General features: G+C 39.0%; 1 protein-coding gene across 1 annotated transcript; it reads left to right on the top strand.

The window, feature by feature from the left end:
* Positions 1-493: 493 nt before the first annotated feature.
* WNT16 (Wnt family member 16) lies at positions 494-12,867 on the top strand. Its single transcript, XM_045564310.1, has 4 exons — positions 494-883; positions 1,087-1,337; positions 3,168-3,454; positions 10,669-12,867. The coding sequence occupies exons 1-4, from the start codon at positions 666-668 to the stop codon at positions 11,131-11,133; spliced, it is 1,221 nt and encodes a 406-aa protein (XP_045420266.1). The 5' UTR covers positions 494-665; the 3' UTR covers positions 11,134-12,867.
* The last annotated feature ends 5,739 nt before the right edge of the window (positions 12,868-18,606 follow it).

Here is an 18,606-nt window from a genome sequence, read left to right as displayed (position 1 = left end):
ACTTCACCCAAAGTCTCCTGACACGGAGATCGCAAGCAGGGCCTTGGAAGGTCAACTTGTTTAGCAGCAACTCTGACCGAAAAAGATGATTCTCCTATGAGGGGCAGTGAGATCTTCCAGCCGCTCCACCCGAGGGTGATCCAGATGGAGCTGGGGCGGGTGGAACTCAAGCGTCTCCCATCAAACCCGCGCTTTCACCCAGGGGTGCTAAGACAGAAACGCCTCTACTAGTCCTCGGGCTGAACCAACCCCACGGCGACCCGCTCTGGGGAGACCGCGACGGGAGGAAAGGTCACGGCACACCCGGGTCTGGACTGTCTGTCGGGGAGGCGCGGGCCGGGCGCCCCCCGCGGAGCCCGCTCTCAGCCAATGGGAGCCCGAGGCCCAGGGATGATGAGGTGCGGGGCGGCCGCTGGGCCAATCAGGCGCCGGGCGCGGCCCGGGCAGGAGAGGGGAGGAGAGGCCCGGGCCGATGGAGACACAGATGCGTCCCCAGAAGTTTCCCACCTAGGAATGCGAGCGACGCTCCCGCATCTCCTGCACACCTCCGACTCCGCGCAGGAGGAGGGCCCCAAGCTACTTCCTCCACCACTCCTGCTGCTCCCCGCAAGCGAAGGGGAAGCTGCTGGGAGTCCCTATTACCGCTGGCCTTCTTTTTGTGTTGTATGCAAGGAGAAAGAGGGCGAGGGACAACTTGGTGCTGGGCAACTGACCTCCGGCCCGGCGGGCCTCTGGGGAGCGAGGGCAGAAGAGGAGCGTCCGGGGCCGGGGGACTCCATGCGGGGGCCATGGACAGAGCGGCGCTCCTGGGACTGGCCCGTCTGTGCGCGCTGTGGGCGGCCCTGCTCGCGCTGTTCCCCTGCGGGGCCCAAGGAAACTGGATGTGAGTATGGGGGCGTCAAGGGCGCACCAGGTATGTGGCAAAAGGGGTGGCCCAGCCCCAGGGAACTTTCAACTGAGGCTGGGTGGGGGGAGGGGAGTAGGGGCGGGGACCCTAGGACCGGTGACCTAACTTTCGGGAAAACGTCTGGGCTTGGGAAGGAGCGCAGGGGAGCGGCTTACGCTAGGGGCGGCCGCGTCTCGCAGGTGGTTGGGCATCGCCTCCTTCGGGGTGCCGGAGAAGCGGGGCTGCGCCAGCTTGCCGCTGAACAGCCGCCAGAAGGAGCTGTGCAAGAGGAAACCGTACCTGCTGCCGAGCATCCGAGAGGGCGCCCGGCTGGGCATTCAGGAGTGCCGGAGCCAGTTCAGACACGAGCGATGGAACTGCAAGGTCGCCGCCGCCACCGCCGCAGGCCCCCTTGGCGCCACTCCCCTCTTTGGCTACGAGCTGAGCAGCGGTGAGTCCCGGGACCCTCGGGGGTGGCGGGAGACAGAAGGCGACGATTCCTTCGCCAGGTATTCCAGAAGGAGTACGTAGTGCTTACGCGGTCCCGTCGCGCTAAATCCCTTCAGCGCGCGGGGAATTGGGGGCGCCGGAGGCCAGCCCCGGGGTGCAGGTGCGGGCCCGGAGGGGGATGACTGCCCCGGCCCAGATCCCGGCGCCTGAGGCTGCGGCTCTTCCTCCTTACCGCGGCGCCCGCCGGAGTTGGAGAAAGACTCAGACTCTCCTACCCCGCCGACCCCCTCGGACCCCGTAGCGCCCCCCCACGTGGGTGACCAGCTGGAGAAACATGATGTCGGCAGCCGGGAATGCGGCTGCCGCATCTGCTTTGATTTAACCAGCTCGGCTGCGCACCGAGCCCTGGACAAGTGGCTAATTGCAGCGAAGACCCCATCTGTTGGCTCCTCGGAGCTCTGGGTTGACGGAATAGTGGTGATTTTAAAGCCACTGTCCCCGATAGCCCAACGTGCAAACCTGAGCTGGGCTATTCGGCTCTCTCCTGTGTTCTCTCGTCCTTCTCTCTCTTCCCTGCTCAGCGCACTCCTGTTGCGCGGGAAGCTGCTCCAAAACAAAGTTCCACGTCCACGTGCGTAGCGACTTGGTCGGGATAAAGGTACAGGGAGCCAGAACTGTTCCAGGAACATCAGCAGATTGAAAGAATTTTAGGACCGGGGCGCTGAAAGATGCGTCGTCGTTTTTCATGTTCATTTCCGTTCCCCTCCACCTCTGACCCTTCTCCGCACGGTCCCTGCACACTCCAGCGCCAAAGCACCGCATGTTCCCCCGCTGCGTTTTGGCCAACACACCCTTACGAAGGAGCTCTGACCCCCTGTAGAGAATTTAAAAAAAAAAAAGAAAGAAAGAAAAAGAAAAAAAGATGTGTTCTTCACAGTTGCTGAAATGTAGAGGCACCAGCTGTTGAAAAGGTTTATTGGACAACAGGCGGGAAACAGTTTCTACTCCAATCTAAACATCTGGAAAGAAAAAAAGTCGCCTGCTGAGTCCCTTCTAGTCTATTTTATTAATGTTTTAATGGAACTTTAATTTTCAAAGATTTTAGCTCGTTTTACGGCAGATGTGCTAAATACATCTTTTCAATATGCAATACTTTTTCATAACAATTCCTTTTTTCTAGCGACATTTCAATTATTTTACTTTTCATTGCCTTTAAGACTGTAAGAGGATTAGCTAGTACTATATAAAATGTTCAACTGTTTCATATTAATATTAGTCTTTATTGTGAAAGTAAACTCTACCATTAATCTACTAATTGCTTTGGTCTTTATTTTAATTTTCATTCTCACATGTATTATTTATGCAAACAAAAATTGCACCAAAATTTTCAGATTGTGTTTTGTGAGAGCACATTTTAAATTTAAAAAGAAAAGTAATCTAGTTTCCTTTGGGTGTTGTATTACCATTTACAGTATCCTTGTGAAGAATTTTAAATTCAACATGCATTACTGAGCTATTACTGTCTATTAAGAACTGAACTAAGGTGCTGACATACATTTCACATTTTTAAATAAACAGACAATTTTAAAGTATGAGGATAATGTACAGCACACAATATGACAGTCTTCTCAAGGGGGCAACTGAAAATTAATGTTGCTTTTTAAAAGACTAGAACAATAGCAAATATTCCTTTCTAAATATGTACTCATTAAAGCATCTATTGCAAGCAATTAAAAAATTGCTCGTCTGGTAAGATGATAAGTAGGAGGCTTTGTTCTGAACACAGAGAATGGTATGGCTGTCTAATTTAGCAATTTATATTTTTTTCCAGGCACCAAGGAGACAGCATTTATTTATGCTGTGATGGCTGCAGGCCTGGTGCATTCTGTGACCAGGTCATGCAGTGCAGGCAACATGACAGAGTGTTCCTGTGACACCACCTTGCAGAATGGTGGCTCAGCGAGTGGAGGCTGGCATTGGGGGGGCTGTTCTGATGATGTCCAGTATGGCATGTGGTTCAGCAGAAAGTTCCTAGATTTTCCCATCAGAAATACCACGGGAAAAGAGAGCAAAGTACTGCTAGCAATGAACCTACATAACAATGAAGCTGGAAGGCAGGTACGTATTAGAGAATAGATAATAAAAATCCAGTGCCTTTAGGTAAATAACACTAGGATTACACTTCTAGATGAATCTGTCCAAATGGCTTAAAAAACCAAACACTGGCAGCCCTCAAGTGGGATACTGGAAAGGAATGTTGCTTGTTAAAAGACTAGAGCAACAGGAAATCTTCCTTTCCAAACATGTATTCATTAAAGCATCCATTGTAAGCAATTGATGCATTTCTTGCCTGATAAGAGGATGAGTAGGAGGCTTTTTCAGAACAAATTGTGTGTGTGTATACACATCTGCATATGTATATGTATATGTGTACATATTCATATACATACATATGTATTTGTTCCTTCATGAGTATAATACTAACCACATTGGCTTAAGTTCTCCATCTGATGCGACTTAAATCTTGTTATATTAATACAATGTTTACAGTTGTATACCTAAAACATTAATTATAAAATAATAGATGTACAAAGGCCTGTTGAGTTATTTGGTTCCACCCCCTTAGCTGGTTGGTGGTAGAGCCAGAATAAGATCTACAGGATCTGCCTTTCTAATGGGACTGAATGAAATTTCATTTCCCTGAATTTGAATTTCGATTATATATTTTTAAATTTACTTTTCATTTGGAAATGGCTCCTAAACTTGTTGTCGATTTTGTCGTTACTTTCTCTAGCAAACATTCTTAGCAAATATACAACCTTTAACTGATTTTTTTTTTGTTAGGCAAAGTTTTCTTGTGGGAAATATTATTTTATTATAAAACAATGTAGGTTCATTTAAAAAATTCATAAAATACGGATAAGTGTAAAAAAGCCATAGATATATTAAATATATGGAAATTTTAAAATATAGATATATTAAAAACTGAAGGACACAAATTTGAAAAATCACCACCTAATTAACCTCTTTTATGAATGATTTTTTTTACATTATGTTTTCTTAAAATGGAGTATACTTGCAGCTTAATTTAACTTTTTTATTAATGAATATTGACACAACAAAGTTTGAGTTCTACAACATAGTTGATTTAGTTGGCAATTCATAGTGACTTTCCTAAAGGAGTTGAAATCTTTTTTATGAATATATATGTTCTATGTTGTAATGAACTTTTCAGGACAGGAATATCAGCACATATATATTATTATAAATATTCAGTGACCTATACAGGTCCCAAAGTAATCATTGCAATCTGCCACATTTTCCTAAAATAAATTAAAACAAGTTGTATTATCTCTTAGGAATATTTAAAGTATATGCTGCATTTGTTTTACGTTTTTGGAAAGTGAATAAATGAAATCCATTTAGAATAGTTCAAAGTTTCAGCCAGTTTTCTTTACTTAACCACTGTGATTTAAAATGTAAAAACAGAAAACTCCGTAAATATATCACCATAACACTTCAAATTTAAATTTTCAATTCAAAATAAGGAAATAGAAAATAGGAAAGTCAGTAAATAGCTATGTAAGCATTTCATATTTTTGTTTAAGAACTATTAAAAGTTATTTTATCTCACTAAAATAACCCTTTTGCCTAACAAAATAGTTGCACACGTCTCATTCCCTTAAAGTTTTACATAAAAAAATGAATTAGATGTTGCTTCAAGTATAATCCGATAAAGGAGTTTTTATTATTTCTAACATAATATAAAAGAGGTTAAATGTAGTTGACATAACTTCTTTAAAACTCTAGAGTTAAATTAGAAAAAAACAAGATAAGTCAAATTATATAATTTAAAAACAAGAAAACAATTAAATGAATGTTTATTATGAACATAGAGTTTAAAACTTCTTTAGCCATTCTTTAAATAATTTTGTAAAAATTTTAAAAATTTTAACTAGAAAAACCAAAACAGAAACATCCATATAAAGATTAATTCTCTTAAATAAAGTCATCCCTGAACTTATAAAAAGCCCTAAAGCATTCTAAAATGTATTTTTATTAGTAACATTAGGCAGCTATTTAGTTTTATTTCATCTTGTGTACTCCTTAAATGAGGTACCAATATTTGCTTCTGTAACTGTTCATGTAAATCTTAAACTACTATTATTTATGTTCTGATTTTATTAAAAACATACAACTCATCAGCACCAATTTTAATCCACTCCTTGTTGGCAAAAACCAATTTCCTAACATTACCTAGATTTTTGCTCTTATTTGAACTAGGCAGGAAATAATTCAACCTATGCATATATATACATTTTTGTGTAAATTTCAGAGTTTTCTCTACAGAATCTTTTTTTCCCCACATTATTATAGTTGGAATCTTAAAATATTACAAAATATTTACCTGGTTATTTTGAACGTACTATGCTGGTGTTTTTGTTGGTCTTTTCTCACGAGGTATTATAATTCAAAACATTTTTGTATTTTTCTTTCTGTCAGTGGTCAAAAAAAAAAAAAAAGAAATAAAGAAAGAAACAGGTTTCCAGGTTATTATCTAACATAAAAGAGCAATCAACTCAATTTGCAGTATTGGCAATTAGGATTTTAATCTAATAGGCATATTCTTCTGAGTAAGATCAAAGTCTGTATTCAATTGAGTTGATTTTCTTAGTCTCAAAATCCCAAACTCAAAATTTAGGAAAGCGTTCAGAGAAATGTGGGTACTGGCGCTTAGTAGTACTGTGAGAAGGATAGACGATTTTCTAACCGCTGACCTTAAATATTCTGATTCCCACTTGGTTTCTGACACCATTCCTAAAGTTATGACTCCAAGAATAATGTTGCTGAATGATGATTGGTTAGCAGAATGATGTGATGTCTTCCAGGGGCAGAACTTCTGGGAATAATGTGACTTGGAATATTTATGGGTATTTCTTTTGGTGTGCTTAAAATATTTCCATTCTCCCCATGTCCACCTCATAAACTTTTAAGTTTCCCTAACCCATAATTTGTTTTATGATGAGTAACTCAACAAAGTGGGAAGGGCCCGATCCCAAATTTTTATTGACCTGTTCCAAGAATATTTATAAGTAGTCGAACAACACAAAAGTGTTGCTTTTCAGCAGGTTCAAATATATTTTTGGACGAAAAGAGACAAAATGGGTCAAAGGAACAGGAATCCTACATACACACCCATCCAACCTCATGTTGCAGTTTTTATAAAAGCTTAGATCATCTGACAGTTGACAAAATGAAATGTTAGTCACAAAACATTCCATAACAATTTTCTGGCCATTTTTATAAAATCTGGATAAAGTAATATTCTGGAAAACAATTGACACCCACCACATTACCTCTGAGTCAAAACTGTGGGACCAATCTGTCCTTAAACCACTTCTCAAGCAGTTTTTATGTTTACATTAAGTACTAATGATACATCTTTCCTATTATACCACATTAGAAATTTATCAAACCAAACTTACACAAGAAGCCCAGTAGATTAACTGCTACCCTCCTAATTGCTCTCCCATAGTTTAAAAATATTCCCCCAAAATGTGCACATCTGTTTGCAATAGTTAACAAAACATTCCTCTGTTAATATTGTTATAAACCTTAACAACTCAACAAGAGTAGAGAAAGGAATTTTCTTATAACCACACAGCACTCATCTGTTGCTATTCTCTTACTTTCCTGTTACCAGAAAATGACGGTGCTATCACTGCAGCTCAGAATCCCAGCAGAAAAGCTCCCAAATATACTTTTTTGGGGAGTGTTCATGCAATTTCCTTAAACATACTTGCATTTTCCACTTTTATTTTTCTCTGTTCTACTAAAATTATCCTACTGCATTTAAAGACCTTATATCATATATGATCAGCTTTCTTTATATGAGACAAGTGTCTAAACCATACTTTATTTTTCTGTAAAATTAGAATCATAAACAAGTAATCATTTATTAACTGCCTACTATGTGCAAGAAATTTCTTTCTATAAAACTAAATCAAGTAAAATATTTATAAAAATGTGCTCTGAGAGGTGCTAAATTCTGTAAAGTTAAGTGTGTGTGTGTGTGTGTGTGTGTGTGTGTGTGTGTGTGTGTGTGTGTGTCTGCCCTTGAACTCTGCATTTCATCAAATTCTCTGGGTGATGATTACATTGCTTTATTCTAATTCTTATTTGTCCAAGTCATTTCTTTGGAGTACCATAGGGGTATAATCATTTAAATTGCATGTCAAATTATTGGTATTCTTCTCCTTTGAAGTCCATTTATCTTTCTATCCTGGAATATATAATATAGGTATAGATATATATTCCTAGTATGTATGTGTCTGTATGTATGTATATGTATATTTTTTTCCTAGGAGAGAAAAATAATATATATCATATATATGGTAGAATTACTATTTCTTTTCTCATACTTATTGTTAGGGACACATAATTCAAAGCTAACAAAACTCAAAAATGTTATCACCGAAAAATTATCAATTCCAGGTATTTAGAAGGGCTAGTTTTCCAGAGTAGGAAAGTTCCCCCAAAATTCCAATGCCAGTTCAGCAGGCAATATAAATGAATTTGAAAGTCATTCTGTCTTTTATCCTTCAAACCTGCAAAACTATGTGTCACTTTTGCGGACTAACACTGTTATGGACGGGGATAAGGCAAAGGAATTAGAGGACAGCGCAGCTGGCTCATGGTCTCATAATACCATTGACATCTCGGCAGTGGATCTTTTGTTTAAGAAGGTCATTTTTATTACTTCCTCCTGATTCTGGTTACCAACAGAGGATGAGTTAGAACTGTTCAGATGAGCTGGGCTCAGTAATTTAGTGAGCATCTACTCTGTCCTCCATGCTTTGCAAAACTGGCAATGCTTTACGTGATGTCTGACTACTTAATAAAAGAAAAAGTCGGCTTCTCATTCACGATCCAGAGGGAGAGGCAGCTTTAAATCACTAAGTGATGATTTTGAGAATGTCGATCAGGTTTAAACACATAAACATACATTCTTAGGTTTTTGGCATTCTTTGGACAACTTGTTTTGTTATTATCTAGCACTGATTTAACTCTTTCTCATACCCATAGGGCACTTAAAATCGGAACAAAGATAGGCAGATTGGATTAATTTGAACATTTATTTGCCTGGAGATATTTTAAAGAATTGAGGGCTTTATGAATATCAAATGCCACAAATTTAACCAAATAAGCCTGTGTGGCATACTTTATAAATTTTTTTCATATCATGGAAGAGTACCTTTTTCCCTGGGTTAAGAAAAAAATAGATACATGTAGCTTGTCAGTTTTGTCAATTCAAAAAGAGCCTATGTGCCATATACTTCTATAAAGGACAGGATTTAAATATTATACTATTTATTATTTTAAAAACAATTAGGAAGTATCAGACGTTACACAAATCAATACCATATGCTGTCATTTAAGGTTGCAAATATTATCAGTTGTTTTAAATATATTGTCTCATTAGATAGTTTAGAAAATACTGTTAATTTGTTTAAAAACTTAACACTCTGCAAATATGTCAATGTCAGGTTTGGTACAAAATAGCTAAGTATAGACTGCTGTCATTTTATAGTCTTGATATGAACTATAAATGAAATTTAAACTGTGAGGTTTTTTCCATTCTTTGGTGAGATTACACACATAATTTCCAAGTTATTGAATGGATGGGTCCATTTTTCATTTTACCCAGCATGTTGACAGCACGTCAACCTACTGCTGGCCCCAACGGTTTATTAATCTGCTCTGCCATCGTCTGGGGCTTGAAGGAAGCTATGCTGGCTAGCCTGGTATGTAAGAAATTAGAGTCCTAAAACTTTTCAGATCTCAATATTGTTTTTGCACCATCAGCCCCACTGGAAATTTTTATCTCAACTTTTACTATACCTTCTTGTTCAGACAAAGAGGGCATTTATTTCAACCTTAGTGTGTCCCAGGCTGTGGGCTATTACAAATATATGTAATCTTATTTAATCCCTCAGCCTGTTTAAACTGAACTCAGCACTTTAGAATTGAAAAATTACAGAAACATTATCCCCTTTCTATTTTCTATGCTAGGATAGTGCTATTGATTTACCAAGGATAGGAGATATGATTTGGATTAATTTTCCAGAAGACAGGAAGAATTTGCTGGGAGCAACCATACTCTAGACCCCTATCCTTCTGACCAACTAAACTTGATTAGTCAGTGTTTCCCATGTGTTCTGTAACCAGAGGATGGCATGCCCGCTACCTCCCCATGAATGGAAATGATATTTGTAGTGATCAAACCTGAGAGAACTCTCAATTGAATCAATAGGTCTCATCACTTCATCCCTTGATGCCCATTAAAATCATTTGAGCAGCTTGCCTGGACCCCACCTCAGCCAATGAAATCAAAATCTCAGGGGTTTAAGCACTGGTTATTTTTAAAAGTTTCACAGCTGTTTGTTTGTTTGTTTTTTCTTTCTTTCTTCCTTTTTTTTTTTTTTTTGAGACAGAGTCTTGCTCTGTTGCCTGGGCTAGAGCGCAGTGGCATCGACCTAGTTCACTACAACCACAAATTCCTGGGCTCAAATGATCCTCCTGCCTCCCAAGTAGCTGGAACTACAGGCCAGCACCACAACACCTGGCTAATTTTTTCTATTTTTAGTAGAGATGGGGTCTCGCTCTTGCTCAGGCTGGTCTCAAACTCCGGAGCTCAAATGATCCTCCCGTCTTGGCCTCCCAGAGTGCTAGGACTACAGGCGTGAGCCACCATCCCTGCCCCACAGATGTTTCTATGCACTATGAGAGTTGAAGGAAACAAGTCTCAATGCTCCTTAAATTTTAATGTGTATAAGTCACCTGGCAATCTTGTTAAAATGCAGGTTTTGATTCTGTAGGTTTAGAGTGGAGCCTGAGAGTCTGCATTTCTCACGAGTGATGCTGGTGTTGCCAATCCTTGAACCATACTCTGGGTAACAAGGTATTGAATGGTATCAGGAACATGCAGGCATGCATGAGCACCCATTAGACAGGGGATTAGAAATGAAAGTAATTTCCCTTTGTTATCTCAGATAATCTCTGATAACAACATTAGCCTGGTCTAACACTTTAAATACAACTTGAAAAGATTTGCTGTACAGGGTCAAGATATCTGGACAAAACATGAGACAAAACCAAAGAACAAAACATTTGAACCCTAAAGCATCTTAAAGATCTTTTACATTCAAAGCCATCATTTTTGTTCAGCAGGAAACAGGCACAGAGAGTTAAGTGATTAGATTAACTGTGCTTCTGTTGTTGAATAAAACACTTCATGAATGGTGTTTGAACACGATTACTGTTGGTTTCAGGCTGTCGCCAAGCTGATGTCAGTAGACTGCCGCTGCCATGGAGTTTCCGGCTCCTGTGCTGTGAAAACATGCTGGAAAACCATGTCGTCTTTTGAAAAGATTGGCCATTTGTTGAAGGATAAATATGAAAACAGTATCCAGATATCAGACAAAATAAAGAGGAAAATGCGCCGGAGAGAAAAAGATCAGAGGAAAATACCGATCCACAAAGATGATCTGCTTTATGTTAATAAGTCTCCCAACTATTGTGTGGAGGATAAAAAACTGGGCATCCCAGGGACACAAGGCAGAGAATGCAACCGTACATCAGAGGGTGCAGATGGCTGCAATCTCCTCTGCTGCGGCCGAGGCTACAACACCCATGTGGTCAGGCACGTGGAGAGGTGTGAGTGCAAGTTTATCTGGTGCTGCTATGTCCGTTGCAGGAGGTGTGAAAGCATGACCGATGTCCACACTTGCAAGTAACCACTTCATCCAGTCTCGGGCAAGATTCCTCAGCAACATACAACAGCATTGCAACCCAGAGGGTCTCTTTCCTTGTGCAAGGCTGGTGCGGTTGACTCCTTTATTGCAAACCCCAGATCTTTGGGCCTTTCTGAAAATGTCCTTTACCTGATCAACACATCGATGATCATGCGGATTTCTTGGGATTCTAAAGTTGAAAAGGTTTGTATTCAACTTTTGGTAGTTTGGGAAATGTATATTGACATACAAGGAAGATCAAATAGATAATCTATTTCTGAAGCAAGAAAGAACAGGAAAGAGGCCTCATGCCAGGATAAATGGACTATTTTCAGGATAAGATCCTGGAATATGGAACTCAGTTATGGAACTCAATAATTGAGGGTGAACCTTAGACATTTTAAAAAGATACTTTTTATAGCAGCAAAGAGCAGTAAACATGAATCTCATTTATTCTTTAGTATTTTAATTGAAGAAATCATATTAAGTGTTTGTGCATAGACAGAAGATGTTGAAAAGTTAATGTAAGCAGTGGGTGCTTACTCACCCTTTCACACACTTCAAAAGAACAGCAATTAAAAGAATCTTTACAAGTGATACAATATCCCTAAAAGCGTTTGTTAGAGGTGTTTAGTGACAAACAGAAAGAATCAAAATGTAAAAAGTAAAATGTATGATTTGGAATTTAAGTGCCTTTTAACCAGGAGAATCTAGAAAAACCTCCATAAGGTATATAGCAATCTGAGTTTTGGGTTCATACTTTTATCATAAACCAGTTTCCCTTATGTTAAAAACCCAGCTCTGGGATAGTGGGGGCGGGGAGGGATCCTGAAAACATGTGGAAAAAGTAGAGGTAAAAATATAAAGGGCACTTATACATTGTAAAGAAAAGTACCCTTTAAATGTATAAAAGTATTCTGTATAGATTTTTGTTTAAAAAGTTTATATTTTGTAAATACAGTATTTAAGTTATATAACATATATTAAAACTTAAGACATTTATTGCCAAAGCCCAAGAGCTAAGAAATAAGATTAGCTTCTGTTTCTTTTCACACTATTAATTCTGACTTTAACATTGAAAAGAAGTTAACTGAGCAGTTAGTTATGTGGATGTGTATTTCTTGCTATAATGACAGTTTTATGTTATAGATTAAAATATGTTATGAAATATGGAGAATTGTATTATTTCAGCAGTCAGATTAATTGAATTCTCTTTTCACATTAATTATGCTTAACTCATAAGGTTGTTATAATAAATTATATAGTAAAAGTCTTAACTGGAGAAAATCTAAATCAGAATAATGATCAATTTGTGAATTTGTTGCCCTGAATATTTATTATATTGTATGTAATGCTGCATTTCTATTTGAATGTTGAATGGTCTTTCTTATTTTAATATTCATGCATGTATATTCATCATATTTTACAAGATTCCTAGTAAAAATAACAGGGCTCTATTTAAAGTTATATTTTAATGTAAATCCTTATGTTTTTTATGAATTGTCAATTATTTCAGTATTACATAGAAAAAAAATCGGTTTTCTAAGTTCAGAATGGACAAAGAGAGAATATTCGTTTTCTTATAAAGATAAAGAAATGTTTCCCTGCCCCCCAGGTCTCATTCTATTTGCTTTTAATTTTATTTACCAAGGCAGAGCAATAATTTGGGGAAAAAAGTAAATCCATGAAAAATGTCTCAAGTCTAATATCAAAAGCAAGACTAAACATTTAATTGTGGTCCTTAAAGTTTAACAAAGTCATTATTTACTAAATAAGAGATGCAGAAATGGCAAATAAACAAATACAGTGCTTATTTAAGAGTGGTTTTCCATTCTTTAGCAGCATCCATTGAATAGAATAACCTGAAAAATAGACACTTATTCTCATGCCTGTTTTTGCAAAGTAAATCTATTTATCTTCATTGAACATAAGTACCCTTTAAAAAAAAAAAAAAAAAAGGAAGACTGTAGTTCTCATTAACAACCAATTTCTTTTATTAACTAGAATATTTTTCATAATTACCTTATCAACTGACTGTGAGAATCAGGCAGCGCTAACTCCCAAGCTGTGTCTTTGGTTTCTTCTTTTCCTTTTCATCCTTGGCATCACCATGGAAGCCGACCTTTAGTTTCTCATTTCTCTGTCTTATTGGCTGACAGCCTGGCCTTGGCCCATTTCCTTCCCACTCTGGGTAGAGGTAGCACCGTGGTGCTCCTGGGAACACAATTCTGGGACCCAAAGGTTCCTATTCAGTCTAGGCTACTTTGCCTACATTAGTTGGGGCTCTTTATGTTGCAAGTAATGGAAAACCCACCCCAGACTGCTTTTAAACATTAAAGGAAATGTATTGACTCAGTAATTGAAAACTTGTGACTGGTTCAGGTGAGGCGTGATCCATAAGCTCACACCATTTGCCCTGGGCTCAGGTCTATCTTTTAGGCTGGTTTCTGGCCTTGTCTTCTACTTCAGGCTCCACAGGGTGCTTGCTACCCCCACCCCCAAAACTCTTCCACCCCCAACAGCTCCAGACCCTCTGCTTTTCTTAGCAACATGGCTGCCACATTTCCAGACCTCACATTCTCCTACCACTCATCTATAAGTAAAGAGAGAGGCCCCAGTTTAAGGAAAGAGACATTTTTTTTCCTGGCTGGTCACACAGAAGACAGGGAAAACTTTCCTTCCCAGGAGGACCGGCAAAAGTGATCTGAGTCTCATTGGCTCTGATTGGTTAAATGTGCCCATCTCTGGACCAATCACAATGACCACTGGGAGTAGGGGGTGGGTGATAGGTATGCGGATCCAGCTCAAGGCCGTTATGGCCCACACCTGGAACAGTGTGGGGTTTGCTTCCACTAAAACTCCACAGCTTGAGGATAGAGAGGCCATGGTTGCTGTAAAGGAAAACCAGGGTGTTATGTTACCAATAAAAGGTACCTGGATGCTGGGTAGTGATGCCATAGATGTCCTAGTTCTAGTGAGTTGTTTAGGAGACAGCTTCTAGCACCACACAGAGCTCACAACCAGACAAAGCACAAAGACTGTCGATTATGTATGGGGCACAAAATGCTTTGATTTGTTTAAATGGCCTTTATGATGTTAAAAGGGGAGAGGAGGTGCACTAGTGTATCATTTTTCAATTTAGGAGTTCAATTTCTTTGTAAATTTGGAACTGCCTAATGGAGGCAATGGTAAGAGGCAATGATTCATCCTGAAATGAAATCAAGAAAAACATATTAAATGACATTATCTGTAACACCTGGAAAAGGAAGTTGACTAATTAAGGCATCTTCCTGATAATAATAGTACTTCACACAACATTAGCAATATGTTCATCCTTTCGAATATAAACAACTGCATTATTTCCTTATTCACAACTTGGATGATAGTTGTTTTGTCTTTTAAGAAATCATGACAGTTATATTAAGAATTACAATAAAAGCAAAATTATATGCATTAGATGCTGTGACCTGACATGTTTATGTGACATTCACAGTAAATATTTTAGAAACACATTTTAATTTTCTGAAGTACTGTTAATGCTGATATGACATTTGTTTTTACTTAGTTTAAAATGTGGAAGCAGAAAAGCTTCTCATCAAAATATTTACTTATTAGGCAATTTGGTGAGTTTCTGATACTTCATGGATCACCTCCCAAAGGTTGTCAAAGACTGGAAAAATTCAACTATTTGGAGGCAGGTAGTTTATCTAGAGCACTATGTTCCACTTGGCTGATTTGAGGTAAAAAATAATTTAAATCGTATTTCCAGAAACCATGACTCCTTAAGATAAGCCCTTCTTAAGGAAAGTTGGCTAAGATGCTTCGATTCTTTTTTTTTTTTTTTGAATTTCATTTCACTATAGACCAGATGTAATAAATCATAACATTTCTTAGAGCAGGATGATGATGGTATGTGGCACAGTCTGAAAGGGGACATAGTGGTACACGAGAAACGGACTCATTTCCTTTGAAAGAAAAAAAAAATATTAGCAAACACTTAGATAGCACTTAGTATATACCAGGTACTAGCCTAAGTAAATTATAAATAAATAAAACTTTATTTTTATGTATATTAAATGTGTATATATATGTATATACATATATATAGATAGATAGATATATACTTTGAAAGATTCATTTCTCACAATTACCTTGTAAGGTAGGTACCATTATTGTGGTCCTCATATTACAGGTAAGGAAACTGAGACACACTAACAGCAAATTAAGAACCAGCCCAATGTCGCACAGGACAGACTGGCTTCAGCGTCTGTGCCCTTAACCACCATATTGTTACTGTGCTTCTCACAGTATAAAAATTGTCAGTAGACTGCATTTATAATATGCTATTTACAGAGTTTGGAAGATTTAACAATATAATGAAAATTACAGGATGTTCCTTCATGGTTTGGTTACATAAACTTGGTCAAGGAGCGGGGAGTGAAGTGATGGGAGTACTGAGATCTTAGACTTTACTATGAAATATAAGCTCAGAGTGATTGAAGCTGACTTCTATTTTAGATCGCAATGGGCTAACAGTTGGATTGTACAAAAACCTAACAATCATTCCAAAAGAAAATGACAAGGGGTAAAGATCAAACTAATTTAGTGTGACATAAAATAAATACATCCTTTTTATTGTTGCACTTACAGCCAATTGTTACATAAGGTGTTATTTTAAATAGATGGATAAAAATTACCATTTGTTATGGTTTACATTCACATCCAAAGAAAAACCACTAGAGGTGGTTTGAACTAGATTAAAACCTTTTGAAACAAAATCATGCTAGCAAAAGCAGCCTCTCCTGTGTGGTTACAAAGAGAGTAGAGACATAAATGAGGACCAAGTCAACACAAAGTAATGTTTCTGTGTGACTTTCTAATCTGGAGAATAAATGAAAGCATTTGATTTGTGTGTGAAAACTGGAAAGACAGAAAGGGTGGTGGAAACAGGGCTGCTTGTTTGCCTCTCAAATGGCCTCAGGGTGACTCATCTCCACAGAGGCCAAGAAGCCTTCCCTTGCACATTTTATTAATAACTGAACATCCAAAATCATGGCCAACATCTATCTGGCCCTGTTTAGCCAAGAAGGAAAGGCAGCCCTTGTTGCCTCTAATTACGCTTTGATAAAGGAGAATAATCACCAAATTTAACAGCACATTTAAATACACCTCAAACTCTTTATAAACTAAGGAAAGGTGTCAATCTACAAAATGGAAATCAATAATTACCTATTTATTCCTCGTACATGATCCCTATTTTTCCTTAGTCCTATCCACTGTTTCATCTCAAACTCCCTGCCAAACGACTAATTTTTGTTCCTCACAAGGCTCTATGCCCAGCAAGAAATAGCGTAGAGTAAAACAGCAAAATAATTAAACTGAACAAGTGAATGCGATAAATCCTCTCTAACGCGTTCCCTACTTAATGGGTACTGGATAAATAATTTTACAAGCTAAAAGATACATTTCACTAGTCAGTGAGACATTCTTTGACAGCTTGAACACTTTTTTTTCTTTCTCCAAATGCCCAATTTATCATTTTTTGAGAAACTGTATTTTGAAATTTGGCTAACTACAGAAATAAAAATCTCAAAATTCCAATTGCAACAACTCCTGTAACTGTGCCCATAACCAGAACTTTAGATATGTGCTTTAGAGCCATAGGGAACCTACTCCAGAGTATTTCCATGATAGAATTTTAACACTGCCTTGTAAGGTATTAACAGTTCCACGACAATTGACTTTCAACCTCATAGGAGTCTAGAGGTAAGCTCATTTACTTACATAAAATCTCAAGTCCTCTCCCTAAGGGAGAACAGAAAGCCATCTAGGGCAGGCCGCACTCCCCAGGTACGGGGCAGGCAGAACTTAGTGCTCATTTCTCACACCTAAAAAGATTGTTGCCAATTGACCTTTCTGCTTTCTACCTGAGGCTTGTCCCCCACAAACAACTCTCAGGGACCACTGCCTTCTCCACTGGCTCAACATGTCTCTAAGGACAGCCCCGGCACTATTTGCTTTGAAAGCTCTCCTCTGCTCAGAGCTTGCACTCGCAAGGCAAGGCATTCTCCTTGGAGTTCATATCTGTTCTTGTCAAAGCACATGGTACTTCTCTCATCAGGCTGCCAATAGAGTATACACAAGCTAAACAGTTTTTGGAACTGAAATTTAAAGTAACTTAAAAGATTTCCACGTTAATATAAGCACCTGTAAATGATAAACTAACATGAAAAATTCACATGAAGTTTTAGGATAACTTTGAAGGCTCACACTAGGCTCTTAGCTAAAACCCAAAATTCCCAGGGTTGAGCATGAGTATATCCCTCCTTTGCTGAGGGATATACTTACAGAGAACAGAGCAATTCTGTTCAACAGATGAGATTGCCAAATTGGCCATTTTATTTCACCGGTAATACAGAAGACTACGATTTGGCAAGGAAGTCAGTGGCCCCCGGACTGAGTCTGTTCTGTGCAGTGGGGTGCCAGCTGTGCCCCACTCCGATCAGTCTCACCCCACCCTGCAGCAGGAATGGAGTGGATGGTTAGGCCATTAGGAGCAGGGATCAAGGTCTGTCCATCAACTGGCCGCTGCCACAGGAAGGAGTCATCAGCAAAGGCTCCCAGCCTCTTTGGCTGAAGTCACAGACTTTCCCCTAAAGGCTAAGCTAGTAAGTGGAACTATCACATGATCATTTGAAATGCCAGCTGCCTGGAGATACATGAAAGCTTGAATTCTATGTATGGAGTTTGGTGTCAATGTGTAATGACTGAAAGGGTAGGTAGTATAGGAAAATCAGAGGCTTGGAGGTCAAGGAGAACCTTGGGTAAATAGCTGCATCCTCTCTTGTGACTTTAATGCCCAAGTTATTTAATGGTTCCCTTTGGCTTGGTATGATGGAATTGGAAAGCGGGAGAGGCTGACTTGTTAATGCTCCTCTTGGGCTAAAATGTTACTAGCCTGCAAGATGCATGGTTAATGACAGCAGTACTAGCAGTTGTATTTAGTGAGTACTTTGTGCCAGGCACTTTGGTAGGCAAACATGTAGTACTATACCTATTTTACAAGTAAGGAAATTGACTTCTTCGAGGTCCTCAAATAGTTAACAGTAGAACAGAGTTGAATACTCAGGCAAGTCCCTCCTCTTAACCAGTATACCACATTCTCTCCTCTTTAAACCTTTAGGCCCCTTTTCTTTCTGGCAATCAAGTGAAACAAATATAGGCTGACTATATGGAACGTTATAAGCTTGCAGGTTCATAAGTTAATTTTCCCTGATAAAAGGGAGTATCTTATCAGTGTAGCCTCAACTTGTTCAATATTCAGTGTACTCCAGTGGTTAGCATAATTGATGCAGAGCTGAACGGTGAGTTTAGTAATGACAAGGAGTTGTCCTGTGAACGAGCTGTGGTGGGAAGATTGTCTTCCCCATGCTAAGTTTGCTTATAAACTGCCCACAGGACATGAACAACATCTCT

This window comes from Lemur catta, chromosome 11 (genome assembly GCF_020740605.2).
Source record: "Lemur catta isolate mLemCat1 chromosome 11, mLemCat1.pri, whole genome shotgun sequence".
Classification (NCBI taxonomy): Eukaryota; Metazoa; Chordata; class Mammalia; order Primates; family Lemuridae; genus Lemur; species Lemur catta.
Note: the sequence above shows the minus strand (reverse complement) of the source record. Positions and strands in the feature narration are given on the sequence as shown.

Excerpts from the sequence above, each read along its gene's own strand:
- WNT16 (XM_045564310.1), top strand. The coding sequence starts at position 666 with ATGCAAGGAGAAAGAGGGCGAGGGACAACTTGGTGCTGGGCAACTGAC. Across the intron at positions 884-1,086 it reads GGGGCCCAAGGAAACTGGAT|GTGGTTGGGCATCGCCTCCT; the intron begins GTGAGTATGGGG and ends CGCGTCTCGCAG. Across the intron at positions 1,338-3,167 it reads TGGCTACGAGCTGAGCAGCG|GCACCAAGGAGACAGCATTT; the intron begins GTGAGTCCCGGG and ends ATTTTTTTCCAG.